Source organism: Zeugodacus cucurbitae, chromosome 2 (genome assembly GCF_028554725.1).
Source record: "Zeugodacus cucurbitae isolate PBARC_wt_2022May chromosome 2, idZeuCucr1.2, whole genome shotgun sequence".
Lineage (NCBI taxonomy): Eukaryota > Metazoa > Arthropoda > Insecta > Diptera > Tephritidae > Zeugodacus > Zeugodacus cucurbitae.
Window position 1 is genome coordinate 52,916,285 of NC_071667.1, and position 17,109 is coordinate 52,933,393.

At 36.3% G+C, this 17,109-nt stretch overlaps 1 protein-coding gene and 1 long non-coding RNA gene across 7 annotated transcripts in view; one reads left to right on the forward strand and one right to left on the reverse strand.

Moving 5' to 3' along the window:
• LOC105213548 (proteoglycan Cow) overlaps nucleotides 1–17,109 on the reverse strand; it is a 157,879-nt gene that overhangs the window by 30,700 nt on the left and 110,070 nt on the right. For all 6 annotated transcript variants that reach the window (XM_011186451.3, XM_054225488.1, XM_011186450.3 and 3 more), the window contains exon 6: nucleotides 958–1,106. In XM_011186451.3, the coding sequence (XP_011184753.1) occupies nucleotides 958–1,106 (149 nt within the window). The remainder of the gene's footprint in view (nucleotides 1–957; nucleotides 1,107–17,109) is intronic.
• The window catches only part of LOC128919887 (uncharacterized), a 164,748-nt gene that overhangs the window by 28,296 nt on the left and 119,343 nt on the right, over nucleotides 1–17,109 (forward strand). The gene's annotated exons all lie outside the window — the stretch shown is intronic.

Below are 17,109 nucleotides of genomic sequence, written 5' to 3' on the forward strand. Positions count from 1 at the left end.
AGAGCACACTGAGATTCCAATCGTCAGGCATGCTTTCTTCCGACCATATTCTGCAAAGAAGCTGATGCATGCACCTTATCAGTTCTTCGCCGCCGTATTTGAATAGTTCTGCCGGTAATCTATCGGCCCCCGCTGCTTTGTTGTTCTTCAAGCGGGTAATTGCTATTCGAATTTCTTCATGGTCGGGTAATGGAACATCTGTTCCATCGTCATCGATTGGGGGATCGGGTTCGACATCTCCTGGTGTTGTACTCTCACTGCCATTCAGCAGGTCGGAGAAGTGTTCCCTCCATAATCCCAGTATGCCCTGGACATCGGTTACCAGATTACCACCTTGGTCTCTACATGAGGATGCTCCGGTCTTGAAACCTTCGTTAAGTCGCTTCATTTTTTCATAAAATTTTCGAGCATCACCTCTGTCTGCCAGCTTCTCAAGCTCTTCGTACTCACGCATTTCGGCCTCTTTCTTTTTTTGTCTGCAGATGCGTCTCGCTTCCCTCTTCAGCTCTAATATTATATAGCTATTCTAATATTACTGAATCGAAATTGCTTCTGCGTTTTTGTTTTTGCAACTCACTGTCAAAGCTTGTCAGTTGGCATATTTACGTTGCTGGAATATTAAGACAACTTAATTTTTGCGAAAGCATTTTCGAGTGAAAAAGAATGGCGAATAAAATAGAAATTTAGACCAGTATTAGTTTGTAGACTTTAGTAGACAGCCAAACAATAATTTAATGGACGCAATACATTAACTTTCGTATGTGTCTGTGTTGGTCAAAGAAAAATCTTTTTTATTTTCTTTTTATTTTCTGATTTCAAGTGCTGCACTCACTGAGCACTCGTCTATAAGTTATAGGTCCAAAAAATTTCGATTTTTTTTTGTTTTTGTACACACTTAATTTTGTATTTTATGCATCAAGAATAACTGTTATCTACTGTAGTTGTAGCTGTACTTACCCTTGCATGGACAGAATCCCTTGCAGGCTATCCGTATGGTTGTTGAATGTATGCAGTTGTGGTAATCCAATCTGCATAGCGATGAGTATGTACGGTTGTCGGCGCCGCATAAGAAAGTCGGCTTTGCCACCGGGCAGGGCTTGCAATTGCTGGATAAAGCACGCGGCAGGCAAGCGGACGGGCAGGCGAGTGGACGTCCAAGGCATTGTTGCAATGGCGCATAGCCGGAACGTAGCAGTTAACCAAGCGGCAGCATGAAAGTAGATAAAGAACAGAAGAGGAATGGGGGAAAAGAGGCAAACGTTATTGAACAGTTGCAAGTTGAGTGCGGCAAATTGCTGTGTTTGTGTCTGTCTGTAGGTGTGTGTGTGTGCGAGTGAGTGAAGTAGTGGAAAATTAATTTCTTATGCAAATTATAGTCCGTTAGCTGCCTGGCTGGCTGGTTGACAGGCAGGGTTGGCAGGAGTCAGCTGCCAGCATGCGAGTATTTTAAATATTTCTCACATTCTCATACATATACATATACACACATATACCTTTGTAAGGCGCTTAGTTATTCTCATGTGTACAAATATTTATAGTCCAAAGTAAACAAAGTAACTCACTTATGTACATACATACATACATATATCAAAACTCATACTCATTTACTCACATACACGTACATAGTTTACTTATGCAGAAACACTCATTCCGTTTATTTGGACATAAAGAAGTTTTTTTCTGGAAAAAATAGTTCCCCTCCTCCTTAACTCGCTTCGGAATGGTTATGGATTTAGTGACCACCGAACTCAAAATTCCTAAAAGCGAATGAAGTTATAATATTTCAAATAACCCCAGACTGAAAGGCGAGTGTACCAACAAAAAAGTATTCGAAAAGATTAGGTATTAAAACACTCTCAGAAGTTTTCGATTTCTAAAACTTGTTAAGTGGTGAATCAAACAAACAATTGGTGAAAAGCCGAATAGAGAGAGAATAGCTTACTAAAGTCTCTGGCCTTACATTAAACTAGATAATTTTGTTTTTACTTTTCCATGTAAATTCTTATGTAAGAGAACAAAGCTGAAACAATGGGTTTTTGAAATTAACCGAATAACCTGAAAACCGATTACCGTTCATACGAACATTAACCGATTTATACTATTCGAATAGTCGCAATGCGACTGCGATTGTTCGAATAGTTGCTCTGCTGCGAGTATTTGAATAAATGAAAGTTGTTTCAAATCCAAGCAGTCTTTGATTTTTGTTTGTTTTTAATTTTTGAATAAAAATAAGAAAATGAATGAACTTGTATTATTCAAATAGTCGACGACTTACAACTATCCGGATACTGTTAGACTATTAGAATAATGGCCTATTCGGTTAATTCGTTTAGTCGATTAGTCGGATACCAAGAGATCTACCACACCGTGGCGATAATCTAAGTATACCTAATATTGAGTTTAATTTCAATGTACATACCATAAAAATGGATTCAAAATCATTTTTAAAACGCATTATAAATAGAACTTCTGTTCAACTATGAAATGCATTCGCAAACATTTATACTAAATTTCGATTAACGGCGACTTTTTCTTGAAATAACAGTCAACTGAAAGTCCAAATTAAAACTTATTTCCAGAATCCAAATATTTAGCGACCGTGTGTACATACATACATATATAGTTTCGGAAGATCTATGTCTGAGGGACTGGTTTTATGAACAATATTGAGCACTCGCAGGGAAAATTTAGTACCACTACTGATATTGTCTATTTAAAACTTAGTTCTTTTAAACTTATTATCAAATACTTCGCACGATAAATCCTATTCCTGGTTATAAACGCCACCTATCGGTTTTAGACTTTAAAGAAGCATTATATGGGTTCCGATAACCTATGGTAACAGGTTTAAGCATAAATTGAGTGAATTTAAAGAGGAGAAGAGCTATAGATTATGTTGAAGTCTGCTCTAAAAGAATAATATCACACTTGTCTTCTGACATTTCGATTAGAAGTTAGAAGAACTCTTCTCAAATCCATGATAGTAGTTAGGATGTATGGGTGTTTCCCAGAAGCGAAACACAAGTAAACTATGAACGACAGCCCTTTATGAAGCCAGAAGACCCCCCTTGATTAGGTATTACAATTCGACAAAGCGCCCTCAACCTATTACAAATCTGTATATATTTTTCACTTCTACATCAGTTATTTCTTTATTCGAAAAAGTGAGATTCGAGAAATCTTTTTCTTGATATCGCAAAGTCGGGACATTACAGAAGATGATTACACCTCGTCCACCTCATGGCACATTCCACAGCTAGCTCTGGTAAAAAAATCTGGTAAAATTTTTAACCTTACAGCGTGGATCCCGATGAACACCTACGACTAAGCAGAGCTGAATAATGATCGTAGTAATACGACCAAATAATGGAAATTCATCGGAGAGGTTGGTACTTTGAAATGACAAAGAGCTTCACTAATTTAGCCAAATGGCGTGTAATTACTGTTCTTTTCATAAAATAATAATTCACTGATTTCATAGCTAATCCCGAACTCAACGATACAATATTAACATGAACAAAAACAAATACTCAAATTAATCAAAAATCAATATGAATGAAATTTTCATGTTATTGAAGATTTGTTAACAAGTTGGCATACATGAAACTTAAGTTCAAGCAGTTGACAGCTGATGGCAACAACAAATTAATAATCAGAGAAACACACACACACTCACTTGTCAAACAAGAACATGGATAGTAAACGAACTGCGGGAATTGCATAGGAAAAGTATACGAGCATAGGTAAATTGAACGGTAAATTTTAAGGATAGAAGGGAGCAATAGCTAGTACGAAGAAGGCAGAGAAAGTGGTGTGCATAGGAAGTGACGAAAGCAAAACTGTCAACTGTCAAAAAAACAGAAAAACTTTGAGCAACAATACTTGATGGTGTTGGGTATTCAACGCCTTCCCTCCGAAGGTTGCCAGCACACTGAGCAGTCAATTGGAAAACAAAATGAAATAAATATATATATGTACATGTGGACAATATGTATGCGCGCTGTTTACAACAAAATCTCTCGATAATTTCTGCGCAACCCAGAGAAACAGAAACAACACTAAACCAATAAATAAAGGAAAAAGTTATGGCAGAGTAATATTGAATTTCCATTATTGAATTTTGGTGTTTGCCATTCGTTATGCGAAAATGTGCAAACAGCAGAAAAGAAACAAATGACTTTTAGCTGCTGTGAGTGCGGGGCGGGTGTGCGCCGAACAAATGATAAACCTTTGGCAAACAACAACAATAACATGAATTGTGCGCTCAATAACACAATTTGCGACAATACACACCGTGTTGACATCCAGTTCGAACATTCGCCCAGCGCTTGACTTTTCGTATAGAGCGGCAATAACTTTTATAAACTATGCGAAAGATAACTGAGATTATAGAAATACGAAAAAAGCAAGTAGTGAAATAAAAGAAAATTAAAAATTTCATCAAAAAAGTTGGAGCAAAACATTTGCTTTTGTGTGCAGAATCAGTGTTAACAGCTTGTTGTTTTGCTGCCTTGCTGAGGTTTTGTGAGCGCGGAACAATAAAAATTAGAATTATCGATAAACAACGGTATTGTAATAGCATAGCTAAAGCACAAGTTTGTGTGTGCTTCGAGATATACATAATTGCTAGGAAAACTTTGAGAAACAACTTTTGAGTATAATAAAAATGAAAGTTTCCTGCTGACTATATGGAAAATATGTAATTCATAGAATATACTGAATTGAAATATTAATTTTAAAATATATTATCATTTATAATTGAGACAATTCATTTGAATTTCCGCAAGAAAAGCTTTTGATTTCTAATCCTTATCCAGTTGAAGTGTCACCGCTTTTCGTACAACAGAAAACAAAGGCACATAATTGCAGTATCAGGTCACAGAACACTTTTTAGAGTTTCTATCTCTTCACCTAACCTCTCCAATATATGTTATTTCCAACTTCATAATACGATTCCTTCTTATCTAAATACTAGCAGACCGCTCCGGCTTCGCACTGTTTTAAATAAACATTTCAAAAGTTATAAGTTTTTACACACTTATACACACTCGCCCATACATATGTATGAACTTTCCTGTTTCTTGCGTGGGTTCATTTTAAAAAAGTAAAATGATGAAATTTCAAACATGAAATTATATTTTACTAGCTGACCCGGCGAACTTCGCCCCGCCCAATTTTTATTTGAAATAGTTAAAACGCTTTTTGAACTCTGTTCAAGGCCATTTATTTGTATGGAATGTTAATATATTCAGGGAATAACGTCTCAGATCTATTTAAATATTTTTGGCGAAGTTCGTTCTTTGTTTTGTTGTGTAGCGTGTAAACAAATAAAGAAGATGGCTCTCCAACACGCTAACATGACACATACATACCTATGTATGTACATATGAAACTGTAAAATTTTGAACTTAAACGATAAATCGGTTTGAATCATTCGAATGCTCAGAATGAACATTTCCTCACTTTTAGATTTGCTGTGCTGTAGTAAACTATTCACTACAGTGAAATTATTATTTATGAATAAAGACGGAAACCTTAGTATATATCTGGTATAAAAATCCACGGGATTGAGATTTGAACTTGAGGTCAAAATTTTTAAAATTATTGATGAAAATTTTCGTAGAGTACACAAATTTTCATAAAATAGTTCATTTTTGATTTTATATTCAAGTTTTTAACAAAGAAGTTAATTACAAAATTGTTAGTTGATAACATGTAACATTTAATTTTATAATCTTAGGATAGATAATTCTTAATTTTTAATAGTAGTATTTATTTTTTTGAATTATAAACATTTTAATTTAACTTAGCACTAATTGGTGCACAATATTTTTGGTTAACCTGTCTCGAGCTAACACAAATAGTTTTGATGGTTTTCCCACACGTGAGCATGCAACATATAATTGCCGATGGGAAAAACATGGATTATCCAAATCTAACCCACAAATGGACATTTATTTATAATTTTACTCCATACTTATGTTGTGCTTAAGATAAAACAGGAAAATAGTGTTTTACAGTTCATACTTAGGTTATGCTTAAGCACTGAAAATGGGAGGCTTAAGCAATGCTTAAATAACAGCTGATTTTTGTTTTGAATTTGCTTTGAATTTTCAGCGACATCTTTCGTAGCGTAGGGCAAGTGTCCGTTCGTTTGCACTCAATAACAGCTTATACTTTTCCTTCAGTTCCCATAGGTGCTCCGACTCGCTAGTGTTGAAATTTGGGGTACTTTTGTTGTTTTCATCAATTTTTGATATAATTTTCCTCGAAAATTTATGTATTGTCTGTTATAATTTAAATATTTCAAACATATTTTTATGAATGACATTTGTAAAACATATGTTGCCCATAACGTTGCCATATATCATAATAAAATTTTATAGAAATTAAGCATTGACTGTGAAACGCAAACGACTACTCAGTTTGCAACAATACTTAGCTAAGATTTTATTTAGGCACAACTTAAGTATGGACTGTGAAACCGGGCATTAGCCATACAAAATTCTATACCTAAATGCAAATAAATGAAATTTTTTTTGCATTTAGGAAATACATGCAGAAATCAACTCTGCGATTTCCTAAATTCCTCTGAAATCTCCCAAATTCGAGGAAGATTTACTGGAAAAGAGTGGCAGCATTGCTTATTTGTCTGACCATACATATGTACATAACTTTATTTATTTCACGGATTGTATGTGATTTTTTCTTAAATTTAGAATAGTCATAGATTCGTATAATTTTACCACAAATAATATAAACTTCAAACAACGCATTTTCATTTAATGTTTTCAGCAAGTGGCAGCTTTTGTTATGACAGCCTAAATCCATGAAAATTTTGAAAGAAATGTAGTGCCACCAACTGATGGATAGCTCTTTGCTAATAATAAACAAATAATTTGCAATAAATAAATAATGCGACTATAAGGAGAGTTATAAACTATCCTATCTTTCAAGTTGGACCAAACTGCACACAGTGTTAAAAATTTCATTAAAATCGGTTCAGTAGTTTCGGAGTCCATCGAAAACAAACAACGTGACACGTGATTTTTATATATTAAGATTTGTAATGAGCTAAAACTTATTACGACCTTTAGTCTTTGATGTCCGTTGTCTTTTTCTCTGATTATGAAAGCGTTGGGAACGCTCAGAGTTCGACGGCCTAGTGCGAGCTTGTCTATTTCTAATATTTAGTTCTTCAAGCCGCTGCACACGCTGCGTACTCGACCATCGAGCGCGTACCTAGCAGGTTTTGAAATTTTGTTCAGCAAACAGCTACGAGCGCTTGTTACTCGACTCTCTGGAGCGTGATTGCGATGCGAAGAGCATGACTTCTAAGACGATTTTCAGTTTCAGATTTAGCTTCTCCTTCACGGAGTTTTTTTGATACCCTCAGCTTTTTCCAGAAATTTCAGATTCTAACAATAAATATAGCCTATGTTACTCGGGATGAATGTAGCTTTCAAATGGTGAAAGAATTTTTAAAATCAGCACATTAGTTTTTGAGTTTATTCATTGCAAACATACGTACAAATCTTTCCTCTTTATAATAGTAGTATAGATAAAACTTTTTTCTAATAGATGTGAAAAAACTTGTAGTGAGAGGTGACAATCAGTGCTGCCTGAGATGTATAAGATGTCATTAATGTAGTTGATTTTATTTTCACTTCAATATAAACAAGTAAGGAAGTGATAATTTCGGATGTATCCGTACTATTTTTACTCTCGCAATCTATTTATTTAAAACTAGAACAACAAAACATTATATATAGTATAAGTGGGCTGTCATGATTCCTGGCCGATTTAAGTAATTTTCGCCATCAAGCTACATCATATCCAATATTATACTCTCCCTTTATTTTGTTTGGTATTTGGAACCTAGTAGAAGTATAATAATTCCTCGATTTTAACTATTTTAAGCACAGATGAATTGTTAAAAGAAAAGGGTTCTCTCTGGAATACTTTCAAATAAATATGCCATCTGCTGATATTACAAATTGTACATAGGGACTGAGATCTTAATATTCGATATCTATAGCCTTTTAAAGTTATATATGGCTTTAGGGGAAAACTATGCACATGCGTTTTCCATAATTTCATAATATTAAGGTACACTCTATCGACATTAAAAGTTAAATACGGTTGACGTATATTCGAGAGTGAAGGCCCAACATAAATGTGGATTGTTGGTTTCAAATGTGTGTATCGTTATAATACTTCAATTATTATCATCACGGACCAAGTAATCATATGGGTTGAGTATGACATAGTGAATCTATTCAACTAATTTTCTAAGGATTGTCTTAGCCGTTCGCACTGAAGGAGATTTATCTTTTTATACTTTTTGGATAAAACATGAGATTTTTTACTTTTCCTTATGCCTTTCACTGTTTAATTTTCTTTGTAGATTTATATTTAGCTTTAATTTTTAATATAAATACATGTGATAGAGTTCAATAATATGCATAAATATTGCTTTCTTTAGAAATTCAGTATAATTAGAATTTTAATGTGCATAAAAGTGTTTCGTATACGGTTCTACACTTGGAATAAGTAAATAATCGCTTTCAGATACTTCTTTATGTAAAGTCAATGGTCTACTCTCGGCATCAACAACTTAAGAAATACAGTAGAATATTTAGTCTGTAACTTGGGCACAACACAAATAAAAAATCCATATTATGAACTGCTTTCGGCTCTATAAAGAATCGATTTTATTCACCAATTGGAGCATATAAAATATGTGTATGTATATTAACTGAAAATAGTTAACAGAATTCTTGAAACAGTGCTTATTTGACTTCTCAAAGTGTATGCTCACTTTAAAATGCATTATTTATAACAAATACGTTTTTGAAAATCGACTAACATCAACAACAATAACTCTCTAATTAAAAAAAAACTAACCCAAGCAGAATAATGAAATGTCACTCATACGCCATGACCACATAAGCTCAGCCATTAAATATATTAAAAAATGCGTTGTTTTTGGAGTGTTGTTGTTGCAGTAACTGCTAAAAATTAAAATTTGTGCTAAAGCCGAAGTTTTTTTTTAACAAAATTGTTATTATCTTTATTTTTGTTTTATCCACTAATATTAGTTTTCTGTTTCATATTTAAGCATTCTGAGAAAAAACATTAATTTTTAGTATAATTATTTCCCGCAAAATGCAAACATGAAAACTTCGCTCTAATAAAAGCTTTTAACTATACCCAAAACACTCTGAAACGCGCACTAATTATTTATAAAATAAATTTTCTACTTTATAACGATATGTATGTGTGTGAGTGTGCACTTGAACTAACGGTACACATGCAGCAGTCATATTAATTTTCATACCAGAGGTTTTCTATATAAATTTCATGGTTTCCTTTTCAATTGCAATTTCGCTTTCACTTTTATTTTCGTCATGTCAAAAAGCAACGTAAATGCTCGTGAATAGTTTAAAAGCTACAGTTTACCAGCCACACCAGAGCAAAGCATAGTTCACAGTGCAGAAACCAAAAGTATGGCACACAAGCACACACCCAGACACACACCCACGCTTGTGACTCATACATATTCACTTTGTTGCAAGCATTTGAAATGTTTGCAACATTTGTGGTTCAGCACTTGCGTCATTCGCACTTGCCCTCTTGTCCGTGTTGCACTCACACACTCACACACACACACATTTCAAATGTACCGTTATTACTGCGGCTGTACATTCTTTGGCACATTCATTCATTTGTTCGCCATTCGGTGTTCTTCACTTTCTCTCTGATTATCCTTTGTTTCGCCATTGTTTTCGTTCGTTTTGTTTGAAGTGTTGCTGCATTACGTTGTTTTTTGTTTGTTGTTTGTTTGTTTGCATATTTTGAATTCGCTGTGTGCGAATGTGAATGAGTGCATGCTCGTAGACTTCACTTTCATGAAAAATGTCACTAGAGCAACAATGTGATGCGGACGAATGCGGCTGACAAGTGTGACAGTTCTAATATTTACAGTGGTCCGCTGGAAAGAAGTGCCCATAAAGCACAAATACATAAATGTTGTGTGAAAGCCAACGAATAGTATATTCATGGCAATCATATATCACTCTTGGTCAAAACCCAAAAATATTTAAGACTTTCAGTTTTAAAACGATTTTGGTTTAATTCAAGAGCCTATACTTCTAAGATTGATTCAATTTCTGCGACCGTCATCACCTGGAGACCTAATTATACTATCTGGTAGATTTTCATTTGTATATCACAAATCTCCTTTAAAGAAAAAGCATATTTGAAATTGACAAAGAAAGGAAATTTATGTAACATATAAGCTGCAATCACAACCGACAGCCGAGCGATTTTCTACTCGACTTGCACTCCTGCTCTCTGAGAGCACTCATCAGCATCTCGATATACGGGAGCTGTGGAACGGCATCTCAAACTCATTGCTTACCGCTGCAGCCGAAACAATTGGTCTCCGGCAACGCCAAAAACCCAGTTGGTACGATGAGAGTTGTCGTTCCGCAGTGGAGAGAAAACAGACTGCCTACCTCGCAACGTTGCGATCGACCACAACACGTTCGGGGTGGGATAGATATCGAGAACTGAAGAGGGAAGCGAGACGCATTTGCAGACGTAAAAAGAAAGAGGCCGAAATGCGTGAGTATGAAAAGCTTGAAAAGCTGGCCGACATGGGTAATGCTCGAAAATTTTATGAAAAGATTAGGCGATTTACAGAAGGTTTCAAGACCAGAGCATTATCATGTAGGGACCGAGGAGGTAATCTGGTAACAGATGTCCAGAGCATACTGGGATTATGGAGGGAACACTTCTCCGACCTGCTCAATGGCAGTGAAAGTACAACACCAGGAGATGGCGAACCCGATTCCCCAATCGATGACGATGGATTTAATGTTCCATTACCCGACCATGAAGAAATTCGAATAGCAATTACCCGCTTGAAGAACAACAAAGCGGCGGGGGCCGATGGATTACCGGCCGAGCTATTCAAATACGGCGGCGAAGAACTGATAAGGTGCATGCATCAGCTTCTTTGTAGAATATGGTCGGAAGAAAGCATGGCTGACGATTGGAATCTTAGTGTGCTCTGCCCAATCCATAAGAAGGGAGACCCCACAATCTGCGCCAACTACCGTGGTATAAGTCTCCTCAATATCGCATATAAGGTTTTATCGAGCGTATTGTGTGAAAGACTAAAGCCCACCGTCAACGAATTGATTGGACCTTATCAGTGTGGCTTTAGACCTGGAAAATCTACAATGGACCAGATATTCACCATGCGCCAAATCTTGGAAAAGACCCGAGAGAGAAGAATCGATACTCACCATCTTTTTATCGATTTTAAAGCTGCCTTCGATAGCACGAAAAGGAGCTGCCTTTATGCCGCGATGTCTGAATTTGGTATCCCTGCAAAACTAATACGGCTATGTAAGCTGACGTTGAGCAACACCAAAAGCTCCGTCAGGATCGTTCGATCTCTCTCCGAGCCGTTCGATACCAAACGAGGCTTCAGACAGGGTGACTCACTATCGTGCGACTTCTTCAATCTATTGCTGGAAAAAATAATACGAGCTGTAGAACTAAATAGAGAGGGTACAATCTTCTACAAGAGTGTACAGCTCCTGGCGTATGCCGATGATATTGATATCATCGGAAGCAACAACCGCGCCATTTGTTTTGCTTTTTCCAGACTAGATAAAGAAGCGAAGCGTATGGTGAATGAGGACAAGACGAAATATCTCCTGTCATCAAACAAACAGTCAGCGCACTCGCGTCTTGGCTCCCACGTCACTGTTGACAGTCATACCTTTGAAGTCGTAGATAATTTCGTATACCTGGGAACCAGCATCAACAACACGAACAATGTCAGCCTTGAAATCCAACGCAGAATCACTCTTGCCAACAGGTGCTACTTTGGACTGAGTAGGCAATTGAAAAGTAAAGTCCTCTCTCGACGAACCAAAATCAAACTCTATAAGTCGCTCATTATTCCCGTCCTGATGTATGGCGCTGAAGCGTGGACGATGACAACATCCGATGAGACGACTCTTGGGGTTTTCGAGAGAAAGGTTTTGCGCAAGATTTATGGTCCTCTAAACATTGGCAACGGCGAATACCGCAGACGATGGAACGATGAGCTGTACGATTTATACGACGACATTGACATAGTTCAGCGAATAAAAAGACAGCGGCTACGCTGGCTAGGTCATGTTGTACGAATGGAAGAAAACACTCCAGCTCAAAAAGTATTCGATGCAGGAAGCCGCGGAAGAGGACGACCTCCACTCCGGTGGAAAGACCAAGTGCAAAGTGACCTGGCTTCACTTGGTGTTTCCAGTTGGCGCCAAAAAGCAAAAAGGAGGAATGAGTGGCGCGCTCTGGTGGATTCGGCTATAATCGCTTAAAGCGGTTCCTACGCCAAATATATATATAACATATAAGGCTTTATGGAACTCTTTTCGGAAGCTGGTTGGATTTAGTAATCGTTTTAAGTGTACACATCCCCATCAGAGTAATTGGAATACTCAACACTTGATTGTTCGTTTCAAATAAGGTGAAGGTTCAGAACTGGAAACAATAATGATATCATCATGTGTTCCTCAACTTCCTTATTTCTGAAAAAAAAAAAATTGAAGTACAAATTTCCTGAAATAATGCGGATCCTTTTGCTTAAACGGAAAAGTTTTCGAGTCGGACCATTATTTACACAGCTCCAAAGTAAACTTTAAGTACGTTTTATGCTGATGATGTTCAAAGACCAGCGGTGTTCCAAGCCCGTTGGTGTTTCAATCACATTTATTGTTTGAAAAAACGTCCCTTGCAGCACAAGATCGGTTCAATTCATACTCTTTCCTTTGCAATCTCTGCCCGAAAGACAATTCTCAAATTATGTTCACTGAGTTTCTCTTACGCTGTGCGACTATGAATTTCCACAATAAATTTCTTATTGGAGGAATAGTTTTAGTTAGTTGGGTTTGATTGTATTAGGTCTACAACTTTGCTTCCGCCGTTTTTTTTGTAAATTTCGGTTTTTTTTTTGTATAAAAACGGTTACAAATGTCGATTAGCCTCAGTCGCACTTTTCTTGGAATTAAAAAAGAAAAACAAAATTTCCCGCAAATGTCAATAAGTTTGGGATGCAAACAGATCTCTACACATATTTTGTTGGGTTAATGTTGTCCAATATCGATATAAAAAAAATCGATTTAATCGACCAGTGCTTGACCCTGGAGACATCTAACTTGCTCACCTAGTTATTGTATATTGATTAATATGTGTCTTGTACTGTCATTATAGTCGATGAGGGTTATCTCGCTTTATCGTTCACTTTTGGATATATTGGTTGATTACGTTCAAAAAAGTTATATTTTTATAAATCCGACTCCAAATGGCGGTTAGCCTAATTGGTAAACACTTTGAGGCTGAATTTTTATTGGTTAAATGTCAAAGATAACTTCAAAATTCTTGACACAAATAGCCTTTGCTTTCAATATAAATAAAGAGTTTTTCAATAAGAGCGCTACAAAAACGGTTTGGGATATCAATGAAATTCTTTATTCCTGTGAAAGTACATTCGATGCCATTATGTATGCAACTTAACAATTTTTCTTTTGCATGGTACGCTTGCAGAAGTCCAGACGCTGAACCCAATTTTCGGCGGATATCAAGCATAAATCGGCAGACACGTACGGTATTCGTACGAAGTTCATCAATCGTAGCATAGTCTTGTTGTTGTAGACTGTAGATTGTTGGCATAGATCATAGAATTGACGTAGCCCCACAGGAAATAGTCTAACGGCGTCAAATCGCACGACCGAGGCGGCCAATTGACTGGGCCATTTCGTGAGATAACACGTTTACCAAATTTGGGTTACAAAAAATCGATTGTGACATTCGCTGTGTGGCTTGTGGAGCCGTCCTGTTGGAACCACATATTGTCTAAGTCCATATCATCCATTTCGGGCCAAAAATATTCGGTTATCATTGAGCGGTAGCTATTCCCATTTACAGTAACGTGCCGGCTTTGATCATCATGAAAGAAGTACCGCCCAATGACGCCGCCGGCCCATAAAGCGCACCAAACCGTATTTTTTCGGGATACAATTGTGACTCATGGAGAATGGGCGAAGCCATTCAGTCAGAAATGAGCCTAATCGCCGAAGTTGATTTTTCGATGTCCGACATCATTCGCAAGTTGTTGCTGGTGGTCAAGCAGCTGCAGTTCTTGCGTCAATTTTATTTGGGTTTTACTCAATTGATGCGCTTGCGACAACAATATTCTCGACACTACGTGCACTTCTTTGTCTCACTGGCACGAGAACATTTTGTACTGTGCCAGTGGATTAAAATTTTTACCCTAAACGCTCAATTGTTGATCTGACAGGACGATTATGAAGACCATAAATTGGACGTAGCGCTCTTAAAGTTGAGGCCACGGACTCCGAATTTCGGTAGTAAATTCTATATTATTTCGGCTCTGTGTTGGATCTTTTTATGATGAAATGGCAAACCTTAATGAAGAGAAATGTCAAAAGAGGGGAAAAAAATATGGCCCCATCGGTTTACTTGTGAGCATCTCTTTTGAAAAAACCTTTATTTGGGGTCTGATAAAGCGCAAAAGTTTCGCATTTCTTTAATCGAGCTTTTTGTTTTTTTTCTTCTTCCTTCTAAATGTTTTCCAATAAATGGAGAGGCGTATAAGTATTTATTTTCCTCCAAATGACTTACACATTTTTATAAGATGCCCTTCTCTGTCAGAAATACTAAATTTCGCATATGAAATACCATCATCTAGACGAAGTTTTACTTAGAAAATGTTTTTCCCATAAGTCAGTATTCTCACCCGCCAAATTATAAAATGTTGTATATATTTTTAAAGTTGTTCCCTAAAAATTTTTTAATGTCAAATTGTTATTTGTCAATTATTTTATTATTCTCTATTTTTTTGTAAATAATTGACAAATTCGCCTAAATGTAGGCAACGTTTTTTGAATTATCTCGTACCTTCTTTAATAAAAATAAATGTTGCCTATATAAAATTAAAACTTGAAGAAAACTTGGTTTAGAAAATAAATCTAAGTATTTGTGAGTGAAAATTTTAACAGGCAGATTCGTATCAATAAGGTGAAGGTTCAGAACTGGAAACAATAATGATATCATCATGTGTTCCTCAACTTCCTTATTTCTGAAAAAAAAATTGAAGTACAAATTTCCTGAAATAATGCTTATACTGCGGCTACTTTTGCTTAAACGGAAAAGTTTTCGAGTTCGAATAAATCTAAGTATTTGTGAGTGAAAATTTTAACAGGCAGATTTTATGAAAAAAATGCGCTTTGACAAACAACGCAAACTATCAAATATAAAGTATAATTAGAAGGTAGAAAGTAGATTCATTCTTTTGCTATCTGTTATCTATTAATTTCTTATTGAATCAGTAGTATAGTAATAAAGTCACCTTCAAGTATCGCAGCATCGCTTTGCACTCAAGAAATTAAATCAGAGCCAATTACCGTTATTATCATTATCAAAGCTTTATTAGCGGCTATCAAGTAGAGCGTAATTTAATTTGCAAACTTTAAAAACAATAAATTATTATACTTTAAGAATGCTGGCGCTGAAATGCTGTCGTAACTGTGCGCTTACTGCGTGCAATTAAGTTGTTTGTCCGAACCGCAAAGTATGCGCTTATAAATATTTATGGCGTAAAGGCTCACATGATTGTCCAATGCTGGTTGGTGTGTCTGCTTGTGTCGCTCGGTCGATGCTTAAGCGCCACTTACTCGATTATAACGCAAATAAAACTTTTCACATTCGTTGTTTTTTCGAAATAAGTTTCCTTATGCGTGGAATAAAGGCAACAACAACAATAATACCGTATAAACTCATTTCAAGGATAATTTAGTTGAAAATCGCTCGACTTCCGTTCGTGGAATTAAGTGTGCAATCGTTTTTCGGTTTGTCCTTAACACACTTTTTTGCCACCGCTTTCGCCGGTGCTTTCCAAAGTAAGCGGCGCAAACAGTTTAAGAAGTACCAAAGTAAACAACAATAATACCACGTACAAAAAAAAGTGAAAGAATTCAAACCGACTCACTGCGGTGATGAGCCATAAATTTTTCACAAAGCACACACTTACAAAAATTGAACTCAACTTAAATGCCAAAAGGACGAAAGGACGAGCGCATGCCTGCGGCGAAGCGAAAGTAAAAATAAAAAGGAGAACATAAAATTTTGTTTTCGATAAATTTTAACATGCCTTAGTTGCTATTATATTTTCATCCGCACTGACAAATCTACTATATATGTATTTGTTTATCGAGCTTGCTTTGTTTTTGTTTTTGTTTTAACAGCGGCTTAAGGGACCTCAAACTGCCGCACTAGAGGTCAGCATTGTAATCGCGTGTTAGTTCGCTATTTGGGTTTAGGTCAGACCGATAAGGTTCGAGCGAGCATGTCGCAGCAAGCCGCACACATATTTATGTGTATACATTGCCTATAACTAAACAACAACTACAACAAAGCACGCATGTTTTTTCTTCGCTGAAAGGAAGACAAAATTAACAAAAGTAAACACGCAAAGCATGCTCCTACAAATTTACGCTGCTAAAAGAAAAGGGCGCTTTAGCTAGCTTTGCGAGCTTTAAAAAGCCACAAAATATTGCATAAATTCCGTGCGAAAACCGTTAGGCGCGTCCTTCATTGTATTGACAGTAATTTATTAGATTTGTATCTCTGAATTCGAAAGGAAATCTAAGTGATTTAAGACCACCTACGGTAGTCTAGTAGTTAGGCGCTTGCAGTGAATCAATTTAGTCGTTTAATAATAAAAGCTTGACTGACAATGGACAATATAAGCCCACCGAAGTTCAGTTTTTTAGTAGTTAATAACACTACAGCCCTGGGTTTCTTTAGGTTAACGTACGACAAGTAAAGAAAGTCTAGTTAACCTATATTACTGGAACGGAATCTAGTTAATCTCTGAACTTACTTTGGCATAAAGTTAGTTTAATTGAGCTTCCCATCCGCTCATGTGATTGGAATCTTGAAGTATCCGACGACTTCGATGATCTAACGGTTTTCCTCGGAAGTTCCTTCAATACAATTGTTAAATTGATATTA